Source organism: Balaenoptera physalus (genome assembly GCF_965194825.1).
Source record: "Balaenoptera physalus genome assembly, chromosome: 2".
Classification (NCBI taxonomy): Eukaryota; Metazoa; Chordata; class Mammalia; order Artiodactyla; family Balaenopteridae; genus Balaenoptera; species Balaenoptera physalus.
In genome coordinates this window covers 154,084,142-154,104,860 of record NC_138883.1, presented here as the reverse complement: position 1 = coordinate 154,104,860, position 20,719 = coordinate 154,084,142, and the positions used below count along the sequence as shown (strand labels likewise).

At 43.5% G+C, this 20,719-nt stretch overlaps 1 protein-coding gene across 3 annotated transcripts in view; it reads left to right on the top strand.

The window, feature by feature from the left end:
* Positions 1-3,077: 3,077 nt before the first annotated feature.
* LOC309655255 (dihydrodiol dehydrogenase 3) overlaps positions 3,078-20,719 on the top strand; it is a 31,607-nt gene continuing 13,965 nt past the window's right edge. Inside the window, exons 1-2 of one of the 3 annotated variants that reach the window (XM_082450260.1) lie at positions 3,079-11,325; positions 11,527-20,250. In XM_082450260.1, coding sequence (XP_082306386.1) covers positions 20,167-20,250 — 84 coding nt within the window. In that variant the 5' untranslated portion in view covers positions 3,079-11,325; positions 11,527-20,166. Of the gene's footprint in view, positions 20,251-20,719 lie in introns of all 3 variants that reach the window. The other 2 variants (XM_082450261.1, XM_082450259.1) reach the window with 2 other exon arrangements.

Below are 20,719 nucleotides of genomic sequence, written 5' to 3'. Positions count from 1 at the left end.
CAAGGAAGGGAGGGGATGCGGAGCTCAGCCGTGGACGTGTGGGGATAGGCCATGATTAATGACATGCATCTCTCTTGCCTGGCAGAGTTAAGTTTTTCACTTAGCCCTAAGTGACCCCTGCCACTCGGAAATGTAATTGCTTCACTTGCCAAACTGAAACAGATTCACTACTGAGTTTGCAAAATGAGACAACCTGATGGCGAAGCTGCCTCCTTCACCTGGGACGGTCAGGGAGTCAGCAGCACTGAAGGCCACGGAGGAGGGAGGAGATGTTGATCCCCAGGTTGCCCTCCCTACCTTCCTGCTCAGGTACTGGCTCTGATGGGCCCCGACCCAGCCCCACCCGGGGGCTGAGATGCAAAATGCTGCAGACTTCCTTCCTTGACTGGGATCCTTGCCTGACATTTGGTCTCTGATTTATGGTCAAAGTGACTCTCTTTACTGCAAGAGTGACTAGTAATGTATTCATTTGCTTAAACATGAAAGTGAAAATTGGGGGATTTAGCTTCAATAGGTTTGACTAATTTACCCTTCAACGTGGTTACACCCAGTTTTCATCCCGCCGGCTGGGTATGAGTGTACAAGTTCCATATGCTCTGTGTCATCAAACACACACATTATCTTCAGGCTGATGAGCGGGAAGAAATATCTCACTTTGCTTTCATCGGCATTTCCCTGATCACGAGTTGATCAGCTTCTCATATTTTGATTGGACATTTTTGTTTCCTCTTCTTTGAGTTGCTTGCTTATATCCTTTGCCCATGGTTTCTATTTTTATAGTCCGTTTGTATTGATTTTAGGAATTCTTTATATTTGATGGCTTTAAGTCCTTTGCTGGATATTTATGATATTTCTCCTGGTTTGTCCCTTGATTTTAATTTTCCTTGTGGTCTCTATTAGGAAACCGGAGTTTTAAATTCTGATGAAGTCAAATTGATCAGTCTTTTCCCTTTTTTTTTTTTTTTTTTTTAAAGACCTGGCATTTTTTTTTTTTAATTCTTTATTTTATTTATTTATTTTTGGCTGTGTTGGGTCTTTGTTTCTGTGCGAGGGCTTTCTCCAGTTGCGGCAAGCGGGGGCCACTCTTCATCGCGGTGCGCGGGCCTCTCACTATCGCGGCCTCTCTTGTTGCGGAGCACAGGCTCCAGACGCGCAGGCTCTGTAGTTGTGGCTCACGGGCCTAGTTGCTCCGCAGCATGTGGGATCTTCCCAGACCAGGGCTCGAACCCGTGTCCCCTGCATTGGTGGGCAGATTCTCAACAACTGCGTCACCAGGAAAGCCCAGTCTTTTCCCTTTTGATTTTGCTTTCTTGTGCCTTAATTATGAAGGTCTCCCATCCTCCTAGAGAGATTCCCCTATATTTTCTTATAATATTTTTCAGATGTTGCCTAATATTGCCATTTTAACTGAGGTTATCCATCTCTCATTTTTTTGGGAAATGTTGTGAAGTGGGGATTTAACTTAATTCCCCCTCAACTATACAGCCACTAGTGCTAATACCCATCAGTGACTGCTTCTCCACCCTCCCCCTTCCTATGGCCACTGCCTGAAATGATGTCTATACACATGTACTAAATTCCACATCTACTTTGTTTTGTGTCTGGGCTGCATATTCTGTTCCATTGACGTATTTGCTGATTACTGTTCTGTTAACACGCTGAATCACAGTAGCTCCAGAATATTTGCAATCTGAGGGCGGGCTCCACGTCTTGTTCTTTTTCAACACTTTCTTGGCTCTTCCTGTGCACAGGAATTTTAGCATCAGCATTGTTTTGATGATTGTTCTTTGCTTGTTTCCTTTCCTTTCCCAGTTGAATCTTTCACCCTTTTCTCTTTTTTCCCCCCCTAGTTTTGTTGCTTTGCTTACTTTGTCACCCACATTTCTTGTTTTCCTTTGTTTTCTTTGGGGAGGTGAATAGAGCCCTGGAGGGGAAATCAGGGAATCTGAGTTTTAACGCGAGTTCTGTCACGAGCGAGCTGTGTAACCTTGGGCAAGTGGTGCCTCCTCTCTGGGTTTTAGTGTCTTTTTCTATAAAACGAGGGAGTGGACAAGTTCTGCTCTTCTTTCACAGGGCAGCCCATTCTTCCAAGTGACTCAGCTCTACTCATCAACGTAGGACGTAGCAAAGCCCTCCTTTCTCTCTCTGCAGCCTCCCACCCCAACCTTCCCCTCCGAACCGCCTGCACCTGTACCCCCCCGCCCCCCTCATTCAGGTGTGTGATGACCAGGTGCTGCTGACCAAGATGCTTGGACTCAGTATTTCCAGGCTGCTCCTCAGCAGAACAAAGAAAGGGAGCATCTGGGGCTGCCACAGAGAGGCTGAACTGGCTCCCCTTTCCCGGAGTCCCACGTGAAGACACAGAGGGCCTCGCTGCCCTGCTCACCTGGGGAGGATTAGCTGACAACTCGCTGCCCACGTAACCACCACCTGTCGGCCACGAGGCCTCCATCTTCAACCTTGCAAATGGCTGGGTTGTATTTGCCTTGTCCGGCTGCTGTGTTTGCGTTTCTAACTGTAATGGTCACAGTTAGAGAGTTAATGAGGCAATAGATGCTCTTCTGGGTAATTAAACGCTCAGTGAAGGTGAAGCATTAGCTCAGGCTGTCTGCATCCTCATTTGTCTGGAGGGAAGGCTAGTGGGCCACCCTACTCATGTGAATTTTCTAAGGTTGTGGGGGAAGGTCTGTTCCATTCACCTGGGACGCGATGTACCCTCTTCAGACATTTAAAAGGGCGTGTGTGTGGCCACTGTGGCTTGATGATTTGGTCTAAAGTTCTAGAAATTCTTGGAGGGCAGGATGGTTCACATCTGTACCCCCCATTGGAAAATTTTTAATTTTTATATTTTTTATACAATTTTAAAGGTTACACTCCATTTACAGTTATTACAGAATATTGACTATATTCCCCGTGCTGTACAATACATCCTTGTAGCCTGTCTTACACCCAGTAGTTTGTGTCTCCCCTCCCCCACCCCTATGTTGCCCCTCCCCCACTCTCCCCACTGGTAACCACTAGTTTGTTCTCTATATCTGTGAGTCTGCTTCTCTTTTGTTATATTCACTATTCCACATATAAGTGATATCATACAGTATTTGTCTTTCTCTGTCTGACGTACTTCACTGAGCATAATACGCTCCAAGTCCATCCATGGTGCTGCAAATGGCAAAATTTCGGTCTTCTTTTTTTTTTAACTTTTTTTTTTTTTAACATCTTTATTGGAGTATAATTGCTTTACAATGGTGTGTTAATTTCTGCTTTATAACAAAGTGAATCAGCTATACATATACATATATCCCCATGTAACCTCCCTCTCGTGTCTCCCTCCCACCCTCCCTATCCCACCCCTGATCTCCCTGTGCTGTGCGGCTGCTTCCCACTAGCTATCTATTTTACATTTGGTAGTGTATATATGTCCATGCCACTCTCTCATTTCGTCCCAGCTTACCCTTCCCTCTCCCCGTGTCCTCAAGTCCATCCTCTAGTAGGTCTGTGTCTTTATTCCCGTCCTGCCCCTAGGTTCTTCATGACCTTTTATTTTTTTTTTTTTAGATTCCATATGTATGTGTTAGCATATGATATTTGTTTTTCTCTTTCTGACTTACTTCACTCTGTATGACAGACTCTAGATCCATCCACCTCACTACAAAAACTCAATTTCGTTTCTTTTTATGGCTGAGTAATATTGCATTGTATATATGTGCCACATCTTCTTTATCCATTCATCTGTCGATGGATATTGGTCTTCTTTATGGCTGAGTAATATTCCATTGTATGTATATATATATATATATATATATATATATATATATATATATATATATATATATATAGTCTTCTTTATCCATTCTGTTGGTGGACTTGGAAATTGACCCCGGAAGCAAGAAACTGCCTCACCCAAGGTTGTATGTCCTACCGGGGTGATTCACTGCCACGGATTGCTGGTGCCCGTACACAAAGGCCTGGCCCCCGCCTAAACTCAAGACAACTCGCAAAGCTCCCCAGCCCAGTGGAGCCTCAGCTGCCACTGCTTTGCCGGCCGGCTCCTCCCTTGGCCCAGTCTCGCCGTCCTCATCTCCTCACGGGTGTGTCTCCAAGAACATTCACCCAAACCTGCACGTAGCTCTCTGTCTCAGAGTCTGTCTGGGGACCCTGACTTCAGACACACAGAGGACACACACACTGCATTGTCAGCCTGGGTACCAGCACCTTCTTTGGGGTCAGGTGCTCCCGTGCCTCCACCTCCTTCATGTGGGGTCTGACCCAGAGCGCTCACGCAGTGTTCATCGAATGAATGAATGAATGAAAACAAAGTGTGGTGGATGAGATGGGAGAAGTTTGGAATTATGTTGAGGCATATCAAAGTGAAAAACAGGAAAAATTCACAAAAAGTCACTTTTAAGGCAGTTTCTGAGAGAGCATGGAAAATGACTCTGGGGAGTGTATGTTGAGATGGTACAACTTTTACTATATTGCCCAGTGGGCGTTTTTGTTATCTTTTCAGCAAAACGACTTCAGATTTGGCAGGTGGGTGGTGGGACTTGAAGTGGCCGGCAGCCTGGGACCTGAAGGGGTGCTGATGCTCTCAGCTCCTTGCTGACTCTCTCCCAGGGACCCACAGGCAGGTCACAGCTGTTCTCAGCTGAGCCGTGTCTTTATCCATCCCCACTCCCGCCCCAGCCCTGAGCTCTGCTGACACCGGCCTTGAACTTCTGGCTCAGGTCTGTGGGCTCCTCCGTACCCCTCCCACCAGGCGGGTCTGCTGGCTGCCAGGCTTCCAGCCAGGGACTTTGCACTTGGCTTTTCTTCTCTCAACCTTGAAGCCACCCTAAGAGGCTGCTCCTGTCCTTCAAGAATCCAGTCTGCGGTGAGCTCACGACAGTCCCAAGGGCAGGAATCTGGCCTAGCTGTTCCTCTCTGCCCTGCAGCAAAGAGTAATTATTACTGGGATTTTTCCACTTTTGTTGACCTTTTCCATGGTCATAAGGAGTTCAATTTTTTGCTAGACATTTTGTTCTTCCTTCACTCAGGCTCTTTTCAGATACAATCGTTGTCCAACACTTGGACTGGAATGTCCCGGAGAGGCAATAGTAATAAATTAACGTTTACTGAGTGCTGCTGATATGATGAGCTAAGGCTTAGGTTATATACACATCCCAACACTCCTAGGAGATGCAGCCCAGGGAGGGTAAGTAGCTTGTCCAGTTTACTGCAGATGAAGGAAAGTTTCGGGAAGCTGCCCAAGGGCTTGGATTTGAGCCCGGCAGTCTGGCTCTACAGGCCACCCACTGGGGTACCCCTAGACGGGACTGCTCTGCTGAATAGTGTGACAGTTTTCAAAGAGCCCTAGGTCACTTGGGTTATAATCTCAGCTCTGTTTTGGACTTCCTGGGTGAGCTCCGGAGAATCACCCAGCTCTTCTGGGCCTTAGTGAAACAAGAGTGCTTCTCTGGGTCACCCTAAAGATTCATGCTGGCTGGGTGATTCTAAAAACCCTCTTTCTTCTTTCCTCCACCAGTTAAAATCTTCCTCTCCTAGCCCATCTTCCCATTCTTGACATAGAACACCGGTGGTATTTGGGGAGAAAGGATAGTTTCCCGGTACAAAGAAAACTTCAATGCCTACTCCCTCTCAGGGAAGAGGTGAACAGCTGGTTTGCTACTGGTGCCAACTCTTGAAATATGCTTATTACAAATATGGGTGCCCCTGATCAGCAAAGAAACTCTATGGTTCCAGCCAGCATCAGAAGGTGGTTCATAAGTGTTATTCTCTCATGAGCTATGGGAATTAATAGGGAACTTGATATCATTTAACAGCCTCTCCAAGGGCAAGACAGTTGATTGTTGCTATTTTAGTTTCTTCCTGGTGTCGGATAATATTAACTAGTTAACATCTGACATCCTAAGTCTTTGTACTGCACTTAAAATTTCCTTGAAGGGACAATCAAACAAAGAGGGTCACAGAGTTTCAGCTTGTTGGCTGTGGAATGTGATTTAGCCACCAGAGTGGCCAGATGACGGCAGCATGACATCTGTCTCAGCTGGCCTGTGGCCCAAACAGAAAGGAGCGATAGTCTTGGCCTAAGAACCTGTTTTCCCTTATAAAAGGTAAATATCTTATGGGTAACATACCAAGGTGGTATTCAGGAGTTGTTCCCACCAGTATGGAGTTATACAATTCTTAATAGAGAAACTGTAATTTAAGAGCAGCTTTTCTTAGAGGGAGCAAGTGAATTTCTCATTTTCTCATTTTTCTTTCTGGCAAAAGTGCTTAAAAATATCCAGTACCCAATATCTCCCCTCCCTTTCCATCCTCTTTTAAGTCCACTCCCATGGAGCTTTCTCCTCCTCAACCCCGTGAAATCCTTCTTCTCAAGGACACTAGCAACCTCCGTGCTGTCAAATCTCACTGTCCATTCTCTCTCCTGCTTTGCCTGACCTGTCAGCACCACTGACCTTCTGGGGGCCTGGATGGATTCCCCACGTGCTGGGTCGGGGGTGTGCTGTACAGAGAGGAACACTGAGCCTGGAGGATTCACCACTTTGGCAGCAAGCGGAAGGAGCCTGCTGTTTGGGGAGAGACGTTACTCCACACTGAAAACTGCTTGCTGTGAACACGACCCTGAGAAACAGCCTTGGTAAAGAGCAGTGAGGCCACACAGTCTCAGTCCACCCGGCAAGAGTATGCAGGGATACCCAGGGCCCAGGGCCGTTCGCCTCTCCCAGCAGCGTGTCCCAAAGGCCATCATTCTCCAGTTCTCAAACGTCAGGTCTCCAGCCTAGCCCTGACTACTGATCATCGGTAAATATCCCATCATTAACCTACACCTTATCACGTGATGTATGTAACCAACGTGCTGATCATCTCCCATGGGGTGAGCCTGGAAGTGGCCTCCTTTAACCTCCACGGCCTCCCAGGAAGGGCAATATTTCCCGGCTCATACAGGCTACTAATTCAATCAGTGAACAGTCAGTGGTGGAGCTGAGATTCCCAGCTGGGTCTGCCTGGTTCCAGAGCCTATTGTCTTGATGCCTCTCACACTTCCCGACTCAGTATGCCGCGTTGCATGAAGTGCACACACGGGAGGGGATGAGGGAAGAGGCATGGACCACGGATCACACGTTGAGGGACCTTGAAGAAGCCAAGAGGTGAACTTTTTACAAGAGGGACGGTGAGCATCAGGACACGAGAGCTTAGGTAGATAAAGTCTGAGATGGGGCCAGCGCCTGACCCTCACGTAGAAAAGGCATTAGTGGTGGAAGCTCCTCGTCTTCTCTGACTACTAGACTGTCAGTCAGAGCCGGGTTTTCAGATTAGCTGATTGATAGCTTGTCCACGTCATAAGACACGGAGAACTTGAGGCGATGTCTTTCCAAAGGTGGAGGGGATGTAAGGGAACGTGGGGCTGAAGAACCGGCTGGCTGGGAGTGGAGGTGACCAAGGGAAGGAGGCTGATGATGCAGTGCTGGTCTCTGGAGTCGGGCAGACCCGGTTCAAACCCCCAGGCCATCACCTCTTAGCTCTTTGGAGAAGCCTTTCACATCCCAGACTCTACATCTTTCTCATTTATGAAATAGGCATTGTGATACCCATGTCTCAGGTTTTTGCAGGAATTGAATGAGCTAAAGCACTGCCTCAGGTGTACAGATTTGAATGTGTTTGAAAAAGAGATCATTACACTTTCAACTCAAAAGTTAGTGTCATGCGGGGCAACTAAGCCCATGCGCCACAACTACTGAGCCCACGCGCCTAGAGCCTGTGCTCCCAACAAGAGAAGCCACAGCAATGAGAAGCCCACACACAGCAATGAAGAGTAGCCCCCGCTTGCCACAACTAGAGAAAGCCTGCATGCAGCAGCGAAGACCCAACACAGCCAAAAATAAAATAAAATAAAATAAATAAATTTATTAAAAAAAAAAAAAAGAAAGATAGCATCATGTACTCAACTTACATTCTTACTGCATTGTGTTCTTCACCTCACCCTGGATTTCATCCTATCCTGAATCTCTACTTTCTAGGGCCGGGGTCTATCGTTTTTGTGTGTGTGTTATGGACCCCTGGCAGTTTGGTGAGGCCTATGGGCCCTTATCATAGTAATGTTTTTAAATCCAGAAAATAAAATAAAAATACACAGGATTGCAGAAGAAACAAATCCTATTGAAATTCAGTTGTACTGGTTTCTTATTGCTGCTGTAACAAATTAGCACAAACTCGACAGCTTAAAATAGCACACATTCGTCTTGCAGTTTTGGAGGACAAAAAACCAAAATGGGTCAGCTGCGTTCCTTCTGGAGCTTCTAGGGCAGAATGCTTCCTGGATGGTTCCAGCTTCTAGAAGCCTTCTGCCTTCCTTGGCTCCTGGCTATTTCCTCCGTCTTGAGAGCCAGCAATTGCCTCCCTCTGACCTCTGCTTCTGCTGTCACATCTCCCCTCTGACTCTGATCTCCTGCCTTCCTTTCACAGGGAGATTTGTGGTTATGTGGGGCCCACCTGAGTAATCCAGGATCATCTTCCCATCTCAAGACCCTTAATTTATATCTTCAAAGGCCTTTTACTCTATAAGGAAACATCTTGTTGGTTTCTGGGATTAGGACGTGGACATTTTAGGGAGGCCATTCTCTTGCCTCCACAACAGTTAACAAAACATTTTTATTATCTGGTAATACATAAGCTTCTTTACTGATGCATTAAGTAGCCAGCTCTGCTGGCAGGTCTAACAAGTACTGTGATTTCAAAACTGCCATGAGGGTAAAGGATCGGATATCTGTAGCAACTGCACTGTGGTAGGAAAACCCCTGCTTATGCTGTTGGTGAGCCCCGGGCACTGTGGAAATCGCTGTGGTTTGTTGTCTACAGTTAGAATGGCAAGGATGTTAACTTCAGTTAAAGCTCAGTGAAGACGAGGATGTGATTTTTTTGCCTTTCAAGTTCATGGACGCTCAGAACTCTGTCCCTAGGCGGTCTGCGGGCCCCGGATTAAGGAACTCTGCTCCAGAAGGCGTCTCAGAGATGAAGTGGGCCTGGCGGGTAGGGGAGCACCGGTGACAGGCCAGGCTTATCGACAGTGGGAACCGAGATGTTTGTAATTATGGTTACCAGGGGAGAAAGGGGTGGGGGAGGGATCAGTTAGGAGGTTGGGAGTAACACATACACACTATTATATATAAAATAGATAACCGACTAGGTCCTCCTGTATAGCACAGGGAACTCTACTAAATATTTTGTAATAACCTATAAGGGAAAAGAATCTGAAAAAGAACAGATATATAACCTAATCAGTGTGCTGTACACCTGAAAGTAACACAACATTGTAAATCAACTATACTACAAGAAAAAAATTTTTAAAAATCAGGAAGTGTTTGTAGATCGCACCTAAAACCTGCCTGCTTCCAATAGCCTTTGACAAAATATCCCTTGTCACCTGACACATCGGAAGCTTTCAGTTGATTGCACCTGTTGTTCTTTCTAGACTGAGTTGCAAGGTCAGGAGCGACAGGGGAGAAGGGGGCAAAATGAAGAAGACAGTCATCACCACACCGACACTAAGCCAGGGCTGGCCCTGACACGGCCTCCGAACCCAGAGGTGGCTGCAGCTTTGGCCTAGTGCACTGAGTTTGGTGCTTTGCTGTGGCTCACTGTCTCCTCCACTTCCCGTCCTGTGAGCACCATCCAGAGCCAAAGATAGAGGTGGGGCTGTTGGCCTTGTCACGGTCACCTTATGACGATGACGAAGGAGTAGGGGTGAGTGCACAGTGACAGGGTCACCTGAGCGCACCAGGCTGAGACGGGTTCAAACTCAAATGTCAGTTTCGTGTCCATATTGTGTCTGAGTTATTAAAAACTTTCACTGACATTATTCTTAATAGTTGCCTAATATTCCAGTTACGTATGTAACATAACTTACTTAATGATTCCTCTACTATGAAAAATTTAGTTTGATTTCTGTTTTTCCTAATATAAATGGCCCTGAGCTAAACATCAAGCTTTCTCTGTATTACAGAAGACTTCTTTAACTAAAAATCCTAGAATTGGAATTACTATATTGAATGATGTAAACATGCCAATGCACTGCAAAATTGTTCTAGGAAATGATAAATGTTAATTTACATTCTTACAGCGGAGGCTTGTTTTACCCTGTCCTCATCAGCATGATGCTCATTTGTTCATTTGTGTCACGTGTTCATCATTTAACACGGGACACGGAGATCTTCTTTCCCAAACACGTCACCCCACCCCCAAATCTGAGAGCCAGGTTGTGATTCAGACCCTATTGTTAATTTGAATTTCCACTTAGGGCATTGGAACCTCTAATATTTCATATGATGAAAAATTACTTTTCCCTCCATGAAGAATGTGACAGTGACCACAAGGACATAGGACGATCCTATCATATTGGGATACCATCCTATCTTCCTTCTTCCTCTCTCCATGTCTTGGCCTCCCTCTCTTCTTTGAGCAACTTGTGTTGTTCTAAGATCGTTGATGGCTTTCACCAGTAGCCCCTTGATGTATTGTGGGCAGACTGGAGTTACTTTTTGGGGGTCAGCATTTGACAGTATTTACAACATGTCTTCTTGGAGCTGCTTTCCTCTCTTCTCTGATGTGAGGCCCTGCTGTTATCCTGACAGCTTGGACTTTACTCCGTGACCCCTGTGGATTTTTCCAACCCTATAAGGTGGTGCTCTCCCATCACGATCCCCCGGGCAGCCCCACCTGTCCCCAAGGCTCAGCTATGATCTTGGTGCAAAATCTGTAACTAAATCTACATTTTGCCAGTGAGCTCCAGGCCTGCTTGTTTATTAACCTAGTAGATACTTCCACCTGGATATGCTAAAGGGCCTTTAAACTCAGTATGTCCAAAATGGAAATCATTATTCCTTGACCTCACAAACCTTCTTGCTCCTCTCCTGTGTCCTCCATGTCGCTTGATAGTACTGTTGACCTTTTAGTTCTTTAAGCTAGAAAATGAGGGTCTTTAAATCCTCACCGTGCATACCCCGTATCGCACAAACAAAGGCTTGCTGGTCTTTTTGTCTCCAAGCATCCTTCAGCTTAGCCAGAATGGCCTTCCTAAATTGGACAAGAGTTCATAATTCTCCTCTGCTGAAGATCCTTCAATAGCCACCCAACTTGCCAGGATGAAGTTAGAAATCCTTAGTTTACTTGGTGGTAACTTAGTCTCTGCTAACTCTCCAGTTTTGCTGGTTTAATAGGCAAATCCTCTCGCACAAGGACTTGCATGGATTCGGATTGTTTTTTATTTGAGATTTGTCATCACCTTCTCCCCTGTTTCTGATGACAAATTCCTAGGGGACGAGCACTGTTCTTTATGGTTTGTGGAATTTCTAAAAGCCTCATGGGGAGCCGGGCTGCCTGTATGGAGCCCTTTGTTGCACGGTTTGCCCTGACGAGGCAGCAAAGTTGGGAGACGGGCACCCTGCAGGCCTGTCACCTCTGTCAGCCATGGCTGAGGGATCTGCCATGAAACCCAGGTCTTTTGGGTTTCCTTGTCTGTGAAATAAGCTTGTTGATGGGAGTTTCGTCTCTAGGTTTTCCTCAAACTCTTTTCTGTCTGTGGTCACAATCCTGGGCTCATGCAATGTCACGGCCACACACGAGAGGGAAGCATTGGTTAAACTGTGTTGAGAAGCCCATGTCAGCTTGACTCTACCTTGGAAGTTGATTTTGCTTTGTTTCAGCAAATAATGGTGATGAAGATCACGGTAGAGTGAATGCATTTTATCTCTCAGAGCATGAGGGTTGCATAATGTCATTATTTGTCTTGACAGGAGGCTCCCTTAACCTTCCCAGAGGGGCACATGAGTCAGAGGGGGTGGTGTCCACCAACCCTTCAACCCTACGAGGGATGACGCCGAAGTTCTCTTTGCAAAGTGGGCCAGGATCACTTTCCTGGAGTCCAACTGAAATCCTTCTGACTGAAATAAGCTCTTCTGATCCTGTCCCAAGTGGGGATGAATAACAGATTGGGGGACCGTATAAGAAAACCTCAAATATTTAAAATGATTCATTGCCAACATTACATCTTGGTTTATTTCAGGATGAAAATTTTCAATTTATTCAAACTCTTTTTTCCTCACAGGATGCTGTGAGTTCTGCCTTTGGCTGTGGCATAAGAATTTGCTAATAAGGATTCTGATCATGAATCCAAGGTAGAGTACGGATAGATCAGTGTCTCACTGAGGAATACTTAGAGCCACTCACATCCTTGGAGGAGCTCAACGTTTTGGAAATACCTGTTGTCTTTACCTGTGGAGAACGAAGGGCACGTTCCCTCTGCAGGCTCCAGGGGAGACTCCTTCCTGCCTCTTCCAGCTTCTGCTGGTTCCAGGGGTTCCTGGGCTTGGGGCTGCAACCCTCCCATCTCTGCCGCCATCTTCACCCTGCCTCTTCTTCTCTCTATGTCTTCCCCTTTTCTGTCTCTTATATGGACATTTATCCTTGGATTTGGGGCCCACCTGGATAATGAAGGATGATCTCATCTCAAGATCCTTAACGTAATTACACCCGCAGAGACCCTTTACCCAAATATCTCATTTATAGGGTGAACATATCTTTTGGGGGCCACCATTCAATCCACCCTAAGGCCTCTTCACTTTTCAGCAGGGAGCTCTTGTGTTATATCTTCTCTGAAGACTTTTATATGTGTTTTTATGTATGAGGATGGATTTATAGTCACGACCGATAATACTTCCATATGTGCCCTGCAAAGCTGGATGTTGCAGAGTTTAGTGGTTCTCAGGCTCAAGTACCATCATTATTCAAATCTAAGATGTTGACAGTTGTAAGATGCACTATTGCTTTATGTGCTACCTAAGAAAGAAAAAACTCTGCCCGTTAAATGATGACCTACTGTCAAGTTTAAGATGCACCTTGATTTGATTTTATGTGAAAGAATGTGCCACTAATGAAATGCAGCATAACCTATAAAAAGTCAATGTGAATCATGAAAGTTTTAAACATTAGGATAAAGAATGTCTAAAGTAACAGTGGTTGTTTTGCCAGGAGAGGAAACTTCTCAGAGTAGGTATATTCAAATATCTTAGTAGATTTCCTGTAAAAGCCTGGTTAGATGGTGGTTTTGTCAAGCTTTGGGGTCTATACCAATTACCTGGAGGTGCTTATTAAGTATATGGATTCCTGGTCTCACCTCCATTGATACATTGTGTATAATACAGTTACCCCAGTAATACACTATACATCACTGCATAATGCTGATGCAGGAAGTTTGGGATAGAACCCCCAAATCTGCATTTTTAACAGGCAACCCTGAGATTCTGAAAGGGGTTATCTAGGAACAACTCTTGGAGGAATATGGGATCAGATTGATGCTTTTTAGTTCCAAGTATTCAAACTTTGGACTAAGACTTTTCAACAATAAAAAGGAACATGTTGGTACATGCAGCAACATGGATGAGTCTCAAAAATATTTTGGTAAATGAAAAAAGAAGATAAAAGACTACACATTGTATGATTCCATTTATATGAAATTTGTGGAAGAGGCAAAACTCTTTAGACAGAAAGGAGGTTAGAGGTTGCTTAGAACTGGGGTTTGGGAGCAATAATTGCCTTCCAATGGGCACAGGGGAACTTTTGGGGGGTGTTGGAAGTGTTCTGAAACAGGATTGTGGCGATGATTGCAAAACTCTATAAATTTACTAAAAATCATTGGACTGTACATTTAGAATGAGTGAATTTCATGATATGTAAAGTATACCTCAATAAAACTGATGAAAAATATCAATAAATATAGCTATTGCTATTACTATTTCTCTCATTCCACGACTGGTCTAACCTTCCTGGGCCTGAAAACCAGGAACAGTGATGGCCATAGGTGCAAGCAGCTGCCCTGCAGGCTCTGCTCTTAGTCTGGATAGGTGCTCTTGGGGTGGAGCAAAAGACCAGGGTCTCCTCAAGTCTTGAGTGTGTCTCCTGATTACACTTTTTGGACTCTGGGCGCCTCTGCTCTTTCCACAGTTCATGGATTGTATAAGGTCTGGAGGCGGAGCAAATTTAGGATGCTGAAATCAGCTAGATTTTTGGTGTCAAAGGGGCAGTTCCATTGTCTGAAGTTGGAGTGTCTTTATTTGGGGCTGATCCCCCAGCAACTAGTACAAATTCCCTGATGTGGATTCTTAGGAAGATCTGGGTTAAGAAGGCGGGCTCCTAGACCAGCCCAAAGTCTGCATGTTAGAAAAGCCAGATTTTCAATCTGTTGGGCTCCCTTGGCCAAGGGTGTTATAACCAACAGATAACAGAGTCAAATGCACTCAAATTCCTGATATTTTTCCATGGCATAATCCATGTGTAATCCTTGGTCTTCTAGGTCATGGTTTGGGAGGTTTACCTCTGGACAAGGGGCTTCAAGATCCAGCAATAATTACTGCTGTGTCCTTGTTTCAAAGAAGGTTGTCATTTTAGAACCAGGGCAAGATTTGAGGATATAGTCCTGCAAAAGCAAATTTCAAAACTCTTAAGCTTGTTCTTACGTGCATGACTTAAAAAAAAAAAAAAAATTAGGAACAGTGTTTTCCATGTAGGAGAGACTCTGTAAATATTTGCTGAACTGAATTCTAGTTACAACACTTTCTGCAGCCCCACCTTTGCCAATCCCAACGTTCAGTAAAAGTGGCCCAAATCGTGTTAGTGCTACAGAATTTTTGCATTTCCCCAGGAGCAAGTTTTAACATCTCTAGTTACACATTCAGTGGACATTCTTACACTTACATAATCCAGTGTTCTGTCCCATTTGCATGGAGTACACAAGAAGACTATATCTGACCAACAGGTAATGTTTACATAAAATGTTAAAATTGCTTAGAGAGGCTCCTATGGACACATTCCCCGAGGACGTTTCTCTTGTACAGTAATCCTCATTAGAGCATTCATGTTCACCAAGCGTGATCATCCAAAAATGTTTCTATACCATTAACTCCAACCTCCCTCTTTCAAAAATGTTGCTGACTCACAGTGAACAAAGCTGTTTGATACAGCACAATAGGACTGCTAAGAATACATCCCCTGCTTTGCCTGCACAGGTTCTGAGCCTCGCAGTTTCTCTCTTTTGGTACCACTGGATGGAAGGAAGCTCATGAAATGAGGGCTTTTATTTTTAAAATCATTCCATTTCTTACAGCTCTCTTCCAGTGTTTCCATGGCTGGTGTCCAGCTTCACAGGAGGCAGAGGGGAGGCCACAGACCAAGGGTCTCTTGGTGCACTTATGTTTTTAAGGCTTATCATAAGGTGTGTCTGCATTTGGCATGGAAACCAGATGAGATAAAGGCAAATAATAAGTGGCATTCCTAGAAGTAGCAAACATTACCCCGAAAATGGCATGGGGAAGGGGTGCACCACCTATAGAGATGTATTTAGATAACTGAGGGTCAGAAAGGGTAGACCTCTGATGAGCAAATATTTGCTGTTCTCTCTACAGGGACACGTCTCTTTTACAAATGGGTGAGGAGAAATAAAAGCAATTATTTACTTGTGGCACAAGAGAATGCTTGCTTATAACTCAAGATGTCCTCTTCTCTCCCTCCCTTCCTCTTGTCCCCTTCTTCATTCTGGAAAGCATTTCTTGTTAAGATAAATAATATGAAAATTTACCTGCTTTTGCCGCTCTTAGTCAACATAGAATTGGCAGTTCCAGCTAAAATAAGAAAACAAACAAAAAAGAAATACTCTACATCAAAATAAGTAAAATTACCTCTGTTCTGAGATGACATGATCATGTGTGTAGAAATCCGTAGAGATAAAACAAAAAACGTTAGACTAATAAACAATTTCAGCAAAGGCGTAGGATACAATATCAACACAGAAAAATCAGTTACATTTCTATACCTTAACGATGAACCGTCTGAGAAGAAAATTTAAAAAGGAATTCCATTTAAAATATTACAAAAAAAATACTTAGAAATAACTTAACCAAAAAGGCAAAAGAAATGTGATAAATGGAATATTGCCTGCCATATCAGTAAACAAAGGAAGTCACAGTCATCAGTGATTGCAGCCACAGCCTATGGTGAGCTGGTGAGCCCTGAGGGAACTCAGGGAGGAAACAGAATACCTGCCATCTAGCAGTCATCAGACTGCAGCCACTCCGTAAGGTGAGCCCTGAGCAAACTCAGGATGTGAAAACACAGGATACTGGTCCCAGAAGCTGAGGTGCATAGCAAAGGAGTGATTTCAGTGAGCCTAGACTCTTGCATCTTCCCATACATAGAAAAGTGCTAAATTCCTTAATTTGAGATAATCTGGTTTTTGTTAATTAACAATTATCTTTGATATTCAGACTACCTGCCCTTTGTTGCAAAACTTCTATATAACCTGGCTTCCCCCTGCTTCCTTGGAACAGTTCTCTCAGGGTTACTTGAGATGCTGTCTCCCGGGCTTGAAGTCCTAAAAATTTCTGCTGACGAAAACATAACTCTCAACTTTTAGGTTGTGAATAATTTTTTAGTTGACAAATGTATAACTAAAAAATTTGTTTGAAGAAAGTAAAGACACAGATATTGGAAAGACAACCATGTTCGTGAATGAAAGACTTAATATTAGGATGACAATATGAACCAAAGTGATCTACATATTCCATTGAACTTTATATATAGCCTAACATCATTGTTTTGCAGAAGTAGAAAATCTCACCCTAAAATTCATACGGAATCTCGAGGGACCCTGAATAGACAAAGCAATCTTGAAAAGAAAGAAACAAGTCTTGGAAAAGAAAAAGTAAAGTAAAAAGAGAGAACAGATTTGGGTTTCTCACAATTCCAGATTTCATAACTTACTACAAAGCTACTATCACCAAAATAGTGTGGGTAATGGCATAAAGACAGATATAAAGACCAGTGAAATAGAACAGAATACAAAAATAAACTCAAATATAGTTAATGTTGTTTGACAAGGTTGCCAAGATCATTTATGGGAAAAGTGCAGTCCTTTCAACAAACAATGCTGAGGAAACTACATATCAACATGCAAAAGAAGGAAGTTAGACCTCTACCTTACACACACACACGTACACGCACACACGTACATGCACACGCACACACACAGGCACATACTGTATTTTAGATACAGAACCAAGTCTTGGAGGTCCCCCTGATCATCAGGGACTGGATCTACAAAGACACTCATTATCCCAGGTCCTTTGGTCTATTTAGGTCTGGCTGCTCTGCATGATGGTCAATCCAGCTCCAGAGGGAAAAGAGATGGTTACTGCTTTGAGGTCTCAACATCTAAATGTTGATATAAAAGAGAAAGAAGGGGGGATATCCCTGGTGGCAGAGTGGTTAAGAATCTGCCTGCCAATGCAAGGGACACAGGTTTGGGCAGCAAGAGAAAAACGAGTCACATACAAGGAAAACCCTATCAGGCTATCAGCTAATTTTTCTGTAGAAACTATGTAGGCAGAAGGGTGTGGCATGATGTATTTAAAGAGCTGAAAGGGAAAACCCTACAACCTAGAATAATGGGGAATATACCCAATATTTTATAATAACTTTATATGGAGTATAATCTATAAAAATAAGAAATCACTCTGTTGTACATCTGAAATAATATAATATTGTAAGTCAACTATATTTCAATGAAAAAGACAAGGATGTTTGTTTTTCCTGATCATTAAAGTCATACATGCAAATTACAGAAATTTGGGGGAAAAAAGGAAAGGATAGAGAATAAAGATAACCTGTAACTAGCCCATTACATTGAACGTTTGGTACATTTTCCTTCATGATTTTCCTTTACAAATGTGTGAGTTTGTATTTTATTTACAAATCAGTACCCAGGGCTGTGGTGCCCAGTATGTGGTTTGAACTGCTCACTCACTCTCCAGGGAGGATCTCCGAGACCAAATCCCTGTAATCCCCCTCCTCTTCTGTGTCCCTCCTTGGGGCACAAGTCCTGATCTGATTGCTTTTCTTCCCTTCACACCCAACTCTATGTGGATGTTTCTTTACAGCCTTGGCTGTGTAAGAACCTTCCTGTTGGTCCCCAGTGTGTTTTCAGTGATAATCGCTCCATATGTAGATGTAACCTTGATGTGCTCATGGGGGAGGTGAGTTCAGCATCCTCGTGCTCTGCCACCTGGATCTCCTCTTCAAGACAGTAGTTTTAAAACTCATTGTGTACTAAGTTTAATACCTGTGATTGTTCAGGAACAGTTTCTGCCAATTTATTTTCTTCCTTTCATGGACCATGTTTTCTTCTTTCTTTCTTCCTTCCTTCCTTCCTTCCTTTCTTCCTTCCTTTCTTTCTTTCTTTCTTTCTTTCTTTCTTTCTTTCTTTCTTTCTTTCTTTCTTTCTTTCTTTCTTTCTTTCTTTCTTTCTTTCCTTCCTTCCTTCCTTCCTTCCTTCCTTCCTTCCTTCCTTCCTTCCTTCCTTCCTTCCTTCCTTCCTTCCTTCCTCCTTCCTTCCTCCCTTCCTCCCTTTCTGTCTCGTATGCCGTGTGTGTGTGTGTGTGTGTGTGTGTGTGTGTGTGTATGTGTCTCTGTGTGTGTGTTTACAATTGGGCACCTGAAACAACAAGAAAATACCCACTCATTGAAGATTTGTTCCATGCCATGACTGTCCTTCACTAATTAGCTTGGTATGCTCCTAGTCTTGGGATCAGCCCAGCAGGAAAGCTAAAGGGCTACTCAGTTCTTTTCTGACTCTGCATCTTGCCTGGTATCTGTGTAGCTTTTTGATTCTCCTGAATACATGAATGCCTTACTATCCCCCAAATTCACACCCCAGTTCTACTCAGGGTTTTATGTGGTCTATGCTATGTCTCCTCCCTTAATCCCTTTTCCCTGGCATCTGTGCATATATAATCCCCCTGCAGTTGTAATGAACCATTCCAGCTGCCCTTCAGTCTAAGCTTAGGGTTAGGTGAAGCAGACAGCAGTCTTTAGACAGCCCCCAAATAGGTTGTGACATTGCAAATAAGGTTTTCTGTGATCATTCTGGTCTAAGGGATGTGACTGGGAGCTGAGCTGCTGTTCTTTACAGATCAAGACTTCAATGCACCAGGCAGGAGGAGGGTACAGGTGAGTAAAAGCACCATGAAATGTCCTACCACTCTGTTCTGGATTTTTCCTAATTGGGTGTTCACTTTGTTGCTCTAGGTTTTTGTTTGACTGTTTTCCAGAACGCCTATGAGGTTTTATGGCAAGTTTCTGTTTTTTTCCTTATGTTTCCATGGGAGAATTCAGCACTTCCTACCTCACAATTTAGCTGACATTAATCTACATGTTAAATTTTAATTGGCTTCACAACATTCCCTTGTATCAATGTTTCACGATTTCCCTAACTCCTCCCAATTTTATTATAATTTAACTTGTTTACAGGTTGTTCTTTTATGAATAATGTTGAGCAAGATAATAAATTATATAAAGTATCATTTACATCATGACAATTTTCAGAAGTTCTCTAACTAGGTAAAAGGTATGAACAAAGATTCTGCTTGCATACAGCACACAGTAAAAACTATTAATAATTAACCTCCCGTAAGCACTTTGCTAGAATGTCTGGTTTTGGTATCATTTTCAGGATTTCACCCCCATCTGTAAGCAAAATAATTTTGCTGGTGGGAAATGTCAAAAGGCAAATTTATTTTCATTTGAAGTCTTCATTCTTTATTAAGTGCTAACATTTTGAAAAATGCTTATTAGTCACTCCTTTAAGTTGTACGATTGTGTGTGTTTGTGTGTGTGTGCTGTAATATAGTTAATTGTTTCAATTGATGTTTGGTCAAGATTGGGCTTCATAATTAGAAAAACAAAAAAGATTGGTATGTGGAGGTTTCTAGTCTTAACATATGGTCAATAATTGTTCAGCAAATCCCATGTAATAATTTACAATAATGTAAGTGGATCCAGAATTGTAAATTTACTTATTAAAAATATGAGGTAAAATATTTCCAAGCAATTAGTGATTTATTTATCATTATATGATACTTAATATTATTCTGAAAAAAACCCCAAACAAGTTAATTACCTTCAAATATTCCTTACTCCATGGCTACTGATTTAATCATGCTCCTCCTGCAATATTTCTGCTAACATTGGACAGTACAGTTGGGGTGTTACCTTCCTGTTATTCATAGCCTGTGAGGGCAGAAGAAAAAATCAGAGTCTGCTTAGTCAGAGGAGCAACAGGCAATGGACCCCAAATGCCAGTGTCTGGAACTTAATGATGGCCACTTCGTTCCCGTTCTGGGATTTGGAACCTATGCCCCTGAGGAGGTAACAGTTGTGGGTTGGGGTTTAGGGTTAGAAAAGAAAATGGATGTAACGTGAGTGGAAGCGGACTTAGGTTGTCAAGTCATTGAGTTCTTGTGCGACTCTGGGAGGGTCACTTGGTTCTACTAACCAGGCTACAACCATCCCCTATGAAAGGAGAGAAAGCATTCAGTATTCCCTCGGCATCAGGGTCTGAAGCTGTGGTCACCTACCGATTTTTCTGGGTTTCCCTCCAGTTTCCGTCTCTTTCCCAGCCTGGCAGAAGAGGTGAAACTCAGCCATCAAGAACACTGACTGTCAGCTGTTTTGCTCTGAGGGTGATTGCAATGGTGTGGTTTCTCTGTATGCTTCATTCATTCAAGAACTCTTTCCTCTTTCCGAAAAGAAGTATTTGAGGTAAAAGGTCCTGAGATGAGGTGAATGAAAAATAATGGGAGAGAATTGCTCTTCTGCTGTGTTGTGCCTGCTAGGT